General features: G+C 36.7%; 1 protein-coding gene across 3 annotated transcripts in view; it reads left to right on the plus strand.

The window, feature by feature from the left end:
- The window catches only part of SMCHD1 (structural maintenance of chromosomes flexible hinge domain containing 1), a 93,064-nt gene that overhangs the window by 50,628 nt on the left and 29,610 nt on the right, over window positions 1–12,826 (plus strand). For all 3 annotated transcript variants that reach the window (XM_082322682.1, XM_082322684.1, XM_082322683.1), the window contains 8 exons: window positions 3,480–3,552; window positions 5,274–5,413; window positions 6,429–6,563; window positions 7,447–7,674; window positions 8,393–8,541; window positions 10,511–10,599; window positions 11,766–11,884; window positions 12,601–12,768. In XM_082322682.1, the coding sequence (XP_082178808.1) occupies window positions 3,480–3,552; window positions 5,274–5,413; window positions 6,429–6,563; window positions 7,447–7,674; window positions 8,393–8,541; window positions 10,511–10,599; window positions 11,766–11,884; window positions 12,601–12,768 (1,101 nt within the window). The remainder of the gene's footprint in view (window positions 1–3,479; window positions 3,553–5,273; window positions 5,414–6,428; window positions 6,564–7,446; window positions 7,675–8,392; window positions 8,542–10,510; window positions 10,600–11,765; window positions 11,885–12,600; window positions 12,769–12,826) is intronic.

Raw genomic sequence — 12,826 nt, forward strand, 5'->3', positions numbered from 1 at the left:
ATAATTCTCCAAGGGGAAATGGTTAGGAACCTGCTGCACCACTTAGACAGACACAGGTCTATGGGGGTGGATGGGATCCACCCAAGGGTACTGAGGGAGCTGGCGGAAGTGCTCACCAAGCCACTTTCCATCATTTATTAGCAGTCCTGGCTAAACTGGGAGGTGTCCCAGTTGACTGGAGGTTAGCAAATGTGATGCAAATCTACAAGAAGGGCTAGAAGGAGGATCCGAGGAACTATACAGGGCTGTCAGCCTGACTCGCTGCCGGGGAAGGTTATGGAGCAGATCATCCTGAGTGCCATCACACGGCATGTACAGGTCAACCAGGGGATCAGGCCCCATCAGCATGGGTTTATGAAAGGCAGGTCCTGCTTGACTACGACAAGGTGACCCGCTTAGTGGATGAGGGGAAGGCTGTGGATGTTGTCTACCTGGACTTTAGTAAGGCCTTTGACACCGTTTCCTACAGCATTCTTCTGGAAAAGCTGGCTGCTCATGGCTTGGACAGGCCTACTCTTCACTGGGTAAAAAACTGGCTGGATGGCTGGGCCCAAAGAGTGGTGGTGAATGGAGTTAAATCCAGTCAGTGGCTGGTCACAAGTGGTGTTCCCCAGGGCTTAGTTCTGGGGCCTGTTGTGTTTAGTACCTTTCTCAATGATCTGACTGAGGGGATCGAGTACACCCTCAGTACGTTTGCAGATGACACCAAGTTGGGTGGGAGTGTTGATCTGCTGGAGGGTAGGAAGGCTCTAGAGAGGGATCTGGACAGGCTGGACCAATGGGCCAGGGCCAACTGTATGGAGTTCAACAAGGCTCAGTGCCGGGTCCTGCACTTGGCTCACAACAACCCCATGCAACGCTGCGACCTGGGGGCGTTGTTTGACAGCTGGCTGAATATGAGCCAGCAGTGTGCTCAGGTGGCCAAGACGGCCAATGGCATCCTGGCTTGTATCAGGAATAGTGTGGCCAGCAGGACCAGGGAGGTGATGGTGCCCCTGTACTCGGCACTGGTGAGGCCGCACCTCGAATACTGTGTTCAGTTTTGGGCCCCTCACTACAAGAAGGACGTTGAGGTAGTGGAGCGTGTCCAAAGAAGGGCAATGAAGCTGGTGAAGGGTCTGGAGAACAAGTCTTATGAGGAGCAGCTGAGGGAGCTGGGGTTGTTTAGCCTGGAGAAGAGGAGGCTGAGGGGAGACCTTATTGCTCTCTACAACTACCTGAAAGGAGGTTGTAGCGAGGTGGGGGGTTGGTCTCTTCTCCCAAGTAGCAAGTGATAGGAGAAGAGGAAACGGTGTCAAGCTGCGCCAGGGGAGGTTTAGATTGGATATTAGGAAAAACTTCCTCACTGAAAGAGTAGTCAGCCACTGGAACAGGCTGCCCAGGGAAGTGGTGGAGTCGCCATCCCTGGAGGTATTTAAAAGACATGTAGATGTGGTGCTTAGGGCCATGGTTTGGTGGTGGAGTTGGCAGTGTTAGGTGAATGGTTGGACTTGATGATCTTAAAGGTCTTTTCCAACCTAAATGATTCTATGATTCTATATAAATACAATGTAATTTTCAGTGCTTAATTTAACATAAGAAGCAGAGAAGAACATAGGAGAAATTTTCAGCACCTTAAAAGTTGATTTTGAAATGGTAGTAGAACAGCTAAAATATCTCAGAGAAACAGCTAGTAATAGGGTTTCAGAAAGCATTTATAAGGGGAAAGTGAATGAGAGAACAATAAAATGAAGAGAAGGACAGCATGGGAAAACTTAATGTTTTTTGGAGAAAGGAGTAAGAAAAATTGTCAAAGGAATAATGCCAAATGGAGAAAAGAAACTTGACTGAGATAGGAAATACAGAATATCACAGTTGTCAATGAAGGAAGCACTGACATAGAAGAAAGAGAAAGCAGACTTCATTTACTTCTGTAGTCATTGATTTAATTCCACCCAAACCAGTCCAGACTGAAAGAAGTATGTTTTGATTGTAGGTGGAATCAAAGAGAAAATTTCCAGATAAGTGGTGTAAGCAATAGTAAGAAGACTGCTCCCTTGTAGGATTTCGAATTCAGTCAGAAGGATGAAGAATGGAGTTTAAAAAAAGGAAAATAATATTTCTTTATTCTTCTTTTCATTTTAAAGTATTGCAGCGTATATAGAAGCAGACTTGAAAGCAAAAAGGAAAGTAGATAAAGGGATCATGAAGGATAAGGGAAAAGAACTTCCCTAGAGGATGCAGATGTTGAAAGATTAAAAGGAGTGAAGTTAAAGATGTAAACTGATTAATTAGAGGCAGAAAATAGTGCAGTATTCAGAAGAGAGTATTAAGTAAAAAAGTAGTATTGCAGAAAAGGGTTTGAAACTAAATGAAGGGGAGCATAGGAGGAGTGTCTAGTGCATGAATAGAAAGATTGATTGAATGAACTGCTGAAGAATTCAACATCCCCCGCCTCCCCCTTTCTCTCTCTTTCCCCCCACCCCTCCACTAGTCCCCCAGCATGTAACTTTAGTATATTTTGCCTTTTCCTTTTCTCATGATTCACCATTTGGTTTAATGGGGCTCCAGCTGATATGTGCTGCTTGGCTTGCAGGCAGACCAGTATGGTTGGCTGGCTGGTCAGAGCTGGAGAGTTTTCATGCACCTCTGTGGCCAGCCATGAGCTGGGGAGCTCATGTGTTTGATGTGGCTGCAGTTGTGATGTACCTGCCCAGGCCTCATTGCACTTTCTGCTTCTCTTACCCAGCAAACCAAAAGAATTGCCTGATCGTTTTCATCCACTCTACAAGGTGTTAATGTTGCACATACCCTGTCAGGCATGGGAAGGGTATAAGCCAGGATTATGAAACTAAAGCTTTCCAGAGGCAGCATTTCTGAATGTGTAAGAATGACAATTCACGAATTGCAACTAAATATTCTCAAATATCAAATATATAAAACACGAAATTCACATATCTGCAGTGCAACTAGTTTTTTAAAGTTGGAGCTTTTAAGATTATTGATTAGACTGCTTCATTCTCTGATTTTAATGTGAAGATCAGTTTTAGTGATGCAGTTCTAGAGTAGTTGTTCTTCTTACGGCCTTATTTGAAGATGAGATGGATAGTAATTGTAGTGCCTTGCTTCAAGCAATTAGCTAAGGAATAATGAACACAGAACTTTCAGACTCTTTATTTTAAAACTACTTTTTTGAACTGATGTATTTTTTTCCCCCACTAAAACAGCCTCTAAGCAGAAAATGACAAGTTATGATAGCTGCTTTTAATGGTTTCAGAACCGTGTAGTTTAACATGCAAATCCTGGATTGAACGTCTCTGAGAATAATAACATAAAAAAGACATTTTAGTATAGGAAAAAAAATCTTGATTTATGTAGCAGTGCAAGAAAATTTGGATAGACTTCTGAAATGTACATATATGTGAATTGACATGACTATGTGAAATAATTTATGATCTGGTTTTGTTTAAGGTTAATATTTAAAATATTCTTTTCTTTAGAACTTTAATCTGAAGGTTACTCTTCCTGGTTTGAAAGAAGACACACAAACCTGTAAAATAAGATTGCAGCCTGGTAAGTATCCTTAAAATATTTAGTGAATTTCTGTTGAACTTTATTCTGACACTATTAATGAAATGCTGCTTCTCCCAAGAAGGTAAAATATTTAGTGAGGCATAAAAAAGGATATTCTAGCTCATCCAAGTGATGACTGAAAGTAAATAAAGCTAAGGGCACGTCATTCTTGGCAGGAATAACATCAAACTCACAGCCCAGTCTTGTCTATTATTCTAGCAGCTGGAATTTGTCTGCTTACTTGAGACTGATTTTTCACTTCTTTTTTTAATTAACATAAATATTTTTCTAACCTAGCACCGTTGAATGAATGAATTTCTTATTTTCTCGATTTTCTTTGACAGTAAGCCCTTTAACTTGTACTAATCTGCATTGACCTGCATTCTAATCTGCATTCTCCCTGTATAAAACATTTTGTGAATGAATAAGTGCTCATTGAGTTTCTTACCTCAGCAAAGGGGGGATGCTTTGGCAGTTGGGATTGTGTCGGAAATTTTTAGTGTTACATGTTGACTTTATCATAATGCAAGAGAGGAATATACAAGTCTGTAAGTCTACTGCCCTTAGCAGAATTTTATGTTTTGTGGATGTCTTGATACCGAGGATTCCCTTATATGATACCTGTTATCCCTTGTTACCTTGGTTTTTCTGGATTTGGGAGATAAGGTATAGTTGGAAGGCTGATTTTTTTGGCCTCCCAGATTACCAAACTTTAGGCTTTCCCATTTCATTTTGCAGAGAAATTGTGTACTTCAAGCCTTGTTAGACTGACAATGCACACAGTTTATTCCATAATTCCTCATCTTTCGAGGAGTTAAGGCTTCATGTAGAAAATGGAGTGGAACGATCTGACTTGAGACAGATTGTATTGTGTGTTGCTTAGTTATTTACCTTGGACTGAAGGCAACTTCATCCTTCATTAGAATCTTTTGCTTTTGGCAATGTACAGATGCTTTACTACCTCTTTCTTCTCATTGGACTTATCCTTGGCTTTTAAAGCTGTTTTTTGAGGAAAGAGTGAATAAAAGCTATTTCAGTCTTTCCTGTTCTTCAACCAGCGAGTTTGAAATGGAAGTTTTAATGAATGATGCATAAAAGATGTTTCTGAAAAATGGCTGCCTTTGTTCCTTCAGAACTTGTCTTTTAATAGTAATCTATTACTTCCTTCTCTTTTTTAAAACTGATAAAATAATTATATGTTCCAGGGGGTAGACTTACTTGAATAGCTTCACTTTACTACCCAAGTAATGCCAACAAAATTTGCTTTTGCTTTTCTTTGCATGCAAGTTGTAGCTGGGGTGACTTTGTTAATTAAACTACTGCACATCATGATCGATCAGATATCTTAACATTAATATCGTTGGTTTTAACATGTCAGGAGAAAGCTCCAAGTTTCTTTTTGATGAATGTGAATCTGTATAGTATGTAAATAATATATGTATATCATGTGTTTACACCTTGTATATGCTGAAGTTCATTATGTTTGTCTAAATATTCCGTACTGAATTCATGCAAAAGATGGGGAGGTAGTACATGTTGAAGGACAGGAAGTGTCTAGAACTTCTCAGCATAAACCAATACACTTGAATTCGTCTAAATGGATTGTTACCACAAATATCTTGGTAGCTTGGCTTTAAAAACTAGATAGCAAAAACTGAAATCCAGTGTCTCACAAGTTATCTAAAGTATAACCACTGTTCTGCAATTGTGCATTTTTACAGGCCCTCCTCGTCAATTGAAAGTAAAACCAGATTCTGAAGTTCTAAAGATTGAAAATGGTACAGCTTTCCCCTTTCAGGTTGAAGTACTGGATGAATCAGGAAATATAACAGCACAGCCAAAGTTGATAGTTCATTGTAAGGTAAACTGCATTTTATTACGTGTTGTAAGGATTTTGATACTTGCTTTTTAAAGGGCTGGGAAAAGAGCCTATTTTGGCATCTAGATAGAATTTATTGTCTTTAATAATGCTTTTGAAGTTTCTGTAGCTTGGTAGCTATAACTGTGACTCTCTTGCCTCATCTATTATGAGTTATTCAGTAAGTTTCAGAATCAGAAGAAGCTGGGCTTAGAAATGGAAGAGAAAATTATTTGAGGATATATAGCTACAATGTTAAGGTATTTTAGGTCATATTTGCCATATACAATGCTAAAAATTGTTCAGGAAAAAAATTTCATACAGCTTACTTTTGATTTTTTTTTTTAAAGGTCAAAATGCAAGTCTAGTGCCTAAAAATAATATTAGATAAGACTATTATCATAAGCACTTATCTAAGTTCAGAACGGAGTGCAGGTGTTACTTTGGCTTTTAGAAGTAAAAAACTTTTGTCCTTTTGGACCTAGTTTTTTTTAACTGAAGAAAGTGATTTTTCCAATTCTACTGTAATCAGTCTTCCAGCAAGAACAGGTAAACAAATAAAAATATTTTTCCCACTGCAAAATAGTCTGCATTCCATTTGCACTGTATATGCGTACATTCTCTTCCTGTAGATTGGGTCTGCAGTAGTACGATGACATGTTGAACTTGATATTTAAATTCTGTTTAATGCGTGATTTTTAGAAAATTAATAAAAAAGAGGTTTATTTAACAACTTAATTGAATTTATTGCCATAATGGCAAAAGACACTAGTGTTTATGTGTTAATACAAAACAGTTGAATAGATAATAAATTTTACTTCTATAACTTCTTCCTTTCTCTCATATCACCTGCGAAAAATATAGGTGTTGATCTTGCAGGCTTCTGGAACACTGAAATCTATCAAATTTATCTGTAAATAATCCTATATATATTTGGACTTGTACAAATAATCATTTCTGGAATAATCCTAGTAGTTCTGTAAAAGAAATCTGAAGTTTAATTTTACATTTTAAATAGTTTTTAGGTGCTTCAAACCTTCCTGTGTATTCTGTGGACTGCAGTAATGGAGGGACAAACATTTTAACTGGTCCGGTTATACATGTACAGAATATCAAGAAGGACCAGATACTGAAAGCAAGGATTGAAATACTTGTAAGTATTGATTGGGATGTTTGGATGAACAAAAGATTGAAAACAGGTTATTGTACTGTCTTGCTAGTGTACTGAAGTCTTTTATGAACCAACTTAACCCCGAAAAGTTACTGTTTTAGTTACCATAGCCTGATAATCAGGTGGCTGCCCTTTTTCCTCTCTGGGAAATCATAAAAAGGCAAGGAATTTATTCCATTTTTTCTCCACCCCTTACTCTTTATTTCTGAAATCCCTGAAGTGTTTCAGAAATACGCATTATTTCTGTGATTTTTCTTCCCGTTTTTCCTCCCTGGATCCTTCTGACAAATTGCCTTCATTGCATAAACATTTAGAGCCAGAATAGTTATGGCAACATGTTCCCCAAAACTTTAGTGAAGAAGGATGTATTTTTTTCAAAGGTTAAAAATCAGTAGCTTTTTGTAGCATTTCAGTCTTAAAGCTCTTGAAGTTTGAATTTTTTAAATGCTGTTGAGCATCCCAGTTCTCTGGTAGTCAGGAGAGCCACACTGCTGGAGAAAATAAGACCTGTGGTATTTTACCCTGAAAAAAGAGTAAACAAATACTAATATGGCAAGATGACCTATATGAAAGGGTACTTATGATTACTCTTAAGAAGTATTTTGTAAATTGTATAACATAGTACTTTTGGAATAGAAAATGTTTTCTAAATAGCTAGCATCAATTCTAGTATCTGTTAGAAGTTGTAAGTATTCTGGCATATCCTTTTGATTTACTTTCGACAAGTCAAGCTGATTTAATATTTGGGCACCTGGTCACACCTAGTAATGCAGAGTAGTGCCATAGGCTATTATGGCATGATATTTATGCATATATGTATATTTAATATCCTAATTATATATCCTTTTTTTCCCCCCATGTATAGAGTTGTAAAGATGTGCCACCAGTGGAAAAGATTATTAAACTTCTTCCTAGCAGTCATGTTGCAAGACTACAGGTCTTAAGTATGGATGGACAAAAAGCTATTCAAATTAAACATCAGGATGAAATTAATTGGGTTGCTGGCGATGTCATGCACAACCTCATATTTCAGATGTATGATGAAGGAGAAAGGGAGATACACATAACTCCAGCTGTGGCAGAAAAAATCAAGGCAAGTACTTTTGAGTAAACAGCAGCATAACATGGGGGAGAGATACAATGCTGATTCTCTAAAATCCATAGATGTCAGAGTACGAAATAATATCCCTCAAGACTGTATTATTAAACATGGGAACTTCACTCTCTGTTTAAATTTTTTAAAACCATTTTATTAAAATTGTGTCCTTAATGAGATAAAGACATTTAATGAAATGTTAAATAATGCTCCAGGGTAGTATTATGAAAAGCAGGTTAGTAATTTCCAGTGCTTCTCCTAAACACAATAAAATAATTCCGACATAGTTATGATTCTTCAGATCTGATGTTTTCCCAACATTTAGGAATCTTGAATAGGCATGTTCCTTCATGAAGATTTGGTTACCTATCTTATCCCTCTGTCTGTGTACGTATGTGGAGCCTAATACAAAGGTAGAGCTTCACCAAATATGTGACAGGTTTTTTGGTGAGGTTTTTCAGAATGAGGTGTTTCCTAACTCAAGACAAGTGAGGGAAACTTAATGTATGTTTTGGTTTGTTTGGGGTTTTTTTTACAGTAATTTTCTGTATTTGGGATGATAGCATTGGTTACTGTTGGGAAATGCACAGGCTTTCCATTGAAAGCTTCTATTGCCTGGATGTTGCTTCAGCATATTTAGAATGACTGCAGATGTATTATGTAGCTAGTCACTAATAATTTAGCTTTTAATTAATTTAAGAAATTTTAATTTTAGGTTAACTGGACACCTAGAATTAACAGAGAACAATTGATTCAGGGATTATTACCTGATGTAAAAGTACCAACATCAGTAAAAGATGTACGTTACTGTCTAATTACTTATCTTGATGACCATGTGTCTTTGGAGAGTGCGTTCACAGTCAGGTTTGTTCATTTGAAATACTTTTTTATGAATTATGTTGTTGGTAAAGGATTGTAGATCTGTACTTTGGGGTAAAAAAAGTCTTTCTACAGAAGGTGAAATAATGAAAACAGTTGGCAAATTAACAGGGGAATGTAGGGTTGGGTGGATGGGTAGGGTTTTTTATGCAAATTGTTTACAAATGAGAATATTACCTATGTGAAAGACTGCATCACGATCTGTTTGTATCTAGCCCTATGATCACTTTTGTAAGTATACATACACTGAAGATTATTGCTATCTCTGAAAACTTTCAGTAAACATTAGCTTATAGAACAGCTAGTTTTACTGAAGAGTCAGGTCACTGGTTACCAAAGAGAAATATCACTATGAAGTTACTTGTTACCATTACAGAGGTTATTACTTTGAAGCTAAAGATAGTATTAATCTAGCCAAATGCTGGATGCCTGCATCTGGTATCTCAGTCAAAAGTGATAGGCTGTAAATTGAACTTTAAAATTGCCTGTTTATCACTCTTAGTGAGTCTAGGCAGTTAGCTCTACTTATTGTATCTTCATAAAGCTTGTTAAGATGAATCTGATTCTAAATGACTTTAGTGTATTTCATGTATTCTTAATAGGTTAAAATTAAGTAACTAGTTCATAGCACACTGATGCCAGGGGTAAATTTGCAGCAATTAGATATTTCACAGATCTGCAGTAGAAAAAAAAAATACATGACCAAGCATTAAGATTCTTTAAAATATTGGGAGCATAATGCTTGTAAAAAGCTGTCTGTGATGCAACACTGTCAGAGACAGAAAAAATTTCAGTTAAGTATTATTTTCTGTTTTAAGAAGAGCAGAAAAGCAGACTGAATTGATACCTCTCTTCTTGAAAGGAAGTAGAACAGTGGATTGATTTATTGAATATTTTTAATACATTTTTGCTTGTCATTGAAAAGCAGTCTCAGATCAGGGAACTTCTGTTTAGGGGTTATTCTATTGTAGTTGTCAGAAGAATTAACTGGAGGTCATTCTAATGGGATTTTTAAAGATCTCAATGTAATGTTTAGCTTAGAACACACCAAAGGAGTAAAAAACATTGTGCTGGATAACTCTTTAAATGTTAAGTAACTAACGGATGCCAGATAACTCTTAAATATTTGAGGAGCCAGCACGTAACATATGTTAACATTCATCACGTAAATGGAAGGAAAGGCTGAGATTGTTTAAAAGCACCCCAGAAAGTATTTTTAAGAGACTGGTGTTAGGCATAGTTTAGGCTGATGACTTCTGCTTTATCATAGCAAAAGAGGAAATGGAAATCTGATTTTTTTTTTTTTTTTAATGGTTGTTCATGTTCTCCATAATTTTTGTAATGTGCTCTGGTTTTGTTTTGCTTTTAAGGAAAAATTGCATCACTAAAAATTTGAAGTTATGTTAGTTGTAATCAGGTCCTTAAGAAGTCAGCAAATATTTTCATAGCAAGGGAGACTGAGATACCTTTGTATGTACATATCAGGATTAACGTTGATATTATAATTGGTTTTACAGTAATAGATGTATTTTAATATGTAGACAATTGTATTTTACTTTGGCTTAGAGGTGTTGGGGATGAGGTTTTTTTTTCCCAAGATTTAAAATACTCCAAACTTGAACTCTGCTTTATCTGGCTAATGATCTGATCTATGGTAAAATACTGGTAGGCAAGTTATTACAGATAAGGTAAAATCCTGTAACATTGCTGTGGTTTATTATGTAAGTAGTGTCTGATGAACTCCCCTGATAAGATTCAGGTGAAGGTTACTATGTAACTTGTGTGCACGTGAGGCTTAATCCTCTAAATATGGGCAGGGATAAAATAAATTAAAAAAAAAAAAGAAATCCAGTCGCAAATGAGTGGTAACTGCTGTATGCTTTATCACATCTGCTATTATAAGTGATTACTTTCATGAGAATGATTACAAGTCAATTTTCATATGCTGACTTAGACCACTTCCTGATGAACCCAAACACATTAAATGTAAATTAAAAGGACCAAACACGCTGCAGATGGGTGAAGAACTACAAAGTGAAATCGGTAAGTATTTGCATATTCTTCAATTTCTTGTAAGATACGTTTTTTCTTTGCAGTTCATTAGCCTGTTATATATACAGATGTCACCAAGAGTGAATTATCTTCAACTATTTTAATATAAAAAACAGGTTTACATTCTCATTGATGGAAGGATGATCAGACTTCTCTAATTGCCATTTTACAGTTCTGGAGTTACTCTCCAATAAAATTTGCTTCTTAGTTTGTACATTGGGACATTCATCACACTGAGTTCAAATTGCTCGTAAACTTTTGTTTAGTTCGTGTATTCTGAAATCTTACAGGCCATAACAGCATTCAGACCATTTCAAAGGCATGGACTTCAAAGTGAAACATTTTAAGGTTAACTTTAACCTAAGAGGAAGGCATGTTAGGGATCAGTCTTCTCATTCTCCTTTGGTTTCTGTGCACAGTTGCTACATGGCATAGTAAGAAATTAAAAATTCTTACAGTATTTTGGGACAATAAAAGCTTGTGTGTGAGTGAAGAAAAGCACATAGCACAAGCTAACAGGTTGAAAAACAGCTTTCAATGTTAAGATTTTTTTTTCTTTCTTTTAACTTTATGGCAAGAAATAATCTTATTCAAAAAAAGTGGGAAGCACAAATATGTGATATGACTATATAGATACATTTTTTTTTTTTAATACCCCTTTGATACTTACAAGATGGGGGGGATCTTACCAATGTATATAAATACCTGAAGCGAGGGCATAAGGAAGATGGAGCCAGGCTCTTCCTAGTGGTGCCCAGTGACAAGACCAGAGGCAATGGGCACAAACCAAAAACACAGGAGGTTCCCTCTGAACATCAGGAAACACTTTTTCACTATGAGGGTAACTGAGCACTGGCACAGGGTTGCCCAGGGTGTTGTGGAGACTCCATCCTTGGAGATATTCAGAAGCGGTCTGGACACAGCCCAAGGCAACTGGCTCTAGGTGGCCCTGCTTCAGCAGGAGGGTTGGACCAGGTGACCTCCAGAGGTCCCTTCCAACTTCAGCCACTCTGTGATTCAGTGATACTCGTGTAAATTTTCCCTATATTGTATGTTGTATACGTTTATATTCCCTATGTTGTATAACGTTTCATTAAAGCAGCTGCTGAGGTAATCATCTTAATAGTCATTTTAATCGTCATCATCTTTTTTAACAGATATAATGATTACAGATCAGTATGGAAATCAGGTTCAGACAGTGACATCTGCGTGTGTAAATTCCCTAGGAGTTTCTGGGCCTGGACTTGATAAATCAAATTTGAAAATAACTTGGCAGGTATTTATAAGATGTCATATAGTTTATTTTTCTGTGGCCTTTGTGTGGTAATTGTCTTAATTCTGTCACACAAAATTGAACCAAAACTGTGGAAAGGTAGTCAAATTAAACACTAGTTGGTAAGCTGTGAGAAGATAGAGACTTAAAGCATTAAAATCATATGTTCCTGTTCTAAGGAGTAGAGCAGCATCTGTTAAAAACCTTATCACTGCTGCAGCTATACAATATGGGGGCCAGTTCACTTCATGCTTGAGTTGGGTGTGCTTTGTTTTTAGTCGATTGTTTGATATCTTTTCTTCTAACTTGTTTTTAGTCTTTTCTTCTGTGTTTCTGGTGGTACAGTTGATTTTATGATCTTTTGAAGAAGCTTGTAGAATGGACTACCGATATTGTCTGCCATAGTTTAATTCAAAATGTGTTCTATACCTTTTAAAATATGTTGGATATAACTAAGTTGTACATAACTCTTATACATTGAAAAGCAGGTTCCTGAGAAATGTTTGAGTTTGAAATTGATCACTTCTTACACAAGAAGTCCATTTAAATTTAACGAAAGCAATAGAACTTGTATGTTAATTTTTAGTCCACTGTCTCACAGTAAAAACAGCAAATAGTGTCTAGTAGGTATAAATATTAACATAGCATATTGAAAAAAATCAATAAATTATACTTCTCTTTATTTGTTCTTGATAAATCTTCTTTTTATTTCTCAATAGGAAAGTACTCTAACAATGAAAGTAAAAGGTATTCGGTTTAAACCTTGTTTACTTGGAAGCAAAGAATTGTGCTTCGCTTGGCGTGAATTTTCTGACTTTCTCAGAGTAAATTTAACTGCGGGATCCCCTGCTAAATTGCAGTTTGTAGATTGGCCAGAGTTAGAAAAGGTAAGTTGAACAGTTTTTGTTTGGAAAAAACCGAAAGGGTCACTAGTCAGCAGGTCTT

This window comes from Platalea leucorodia (genome assembly GCF_965183815.1).
Source record: "Platalea leucorodia genome assembly, chromosome: 1".
NCBI classification, from domain to species: Eukaryota; Metazoa; Chordata; class Aves; order Pelecaniformes; family Threskiornithidae; genus Platalea; species Platalea leucorodia.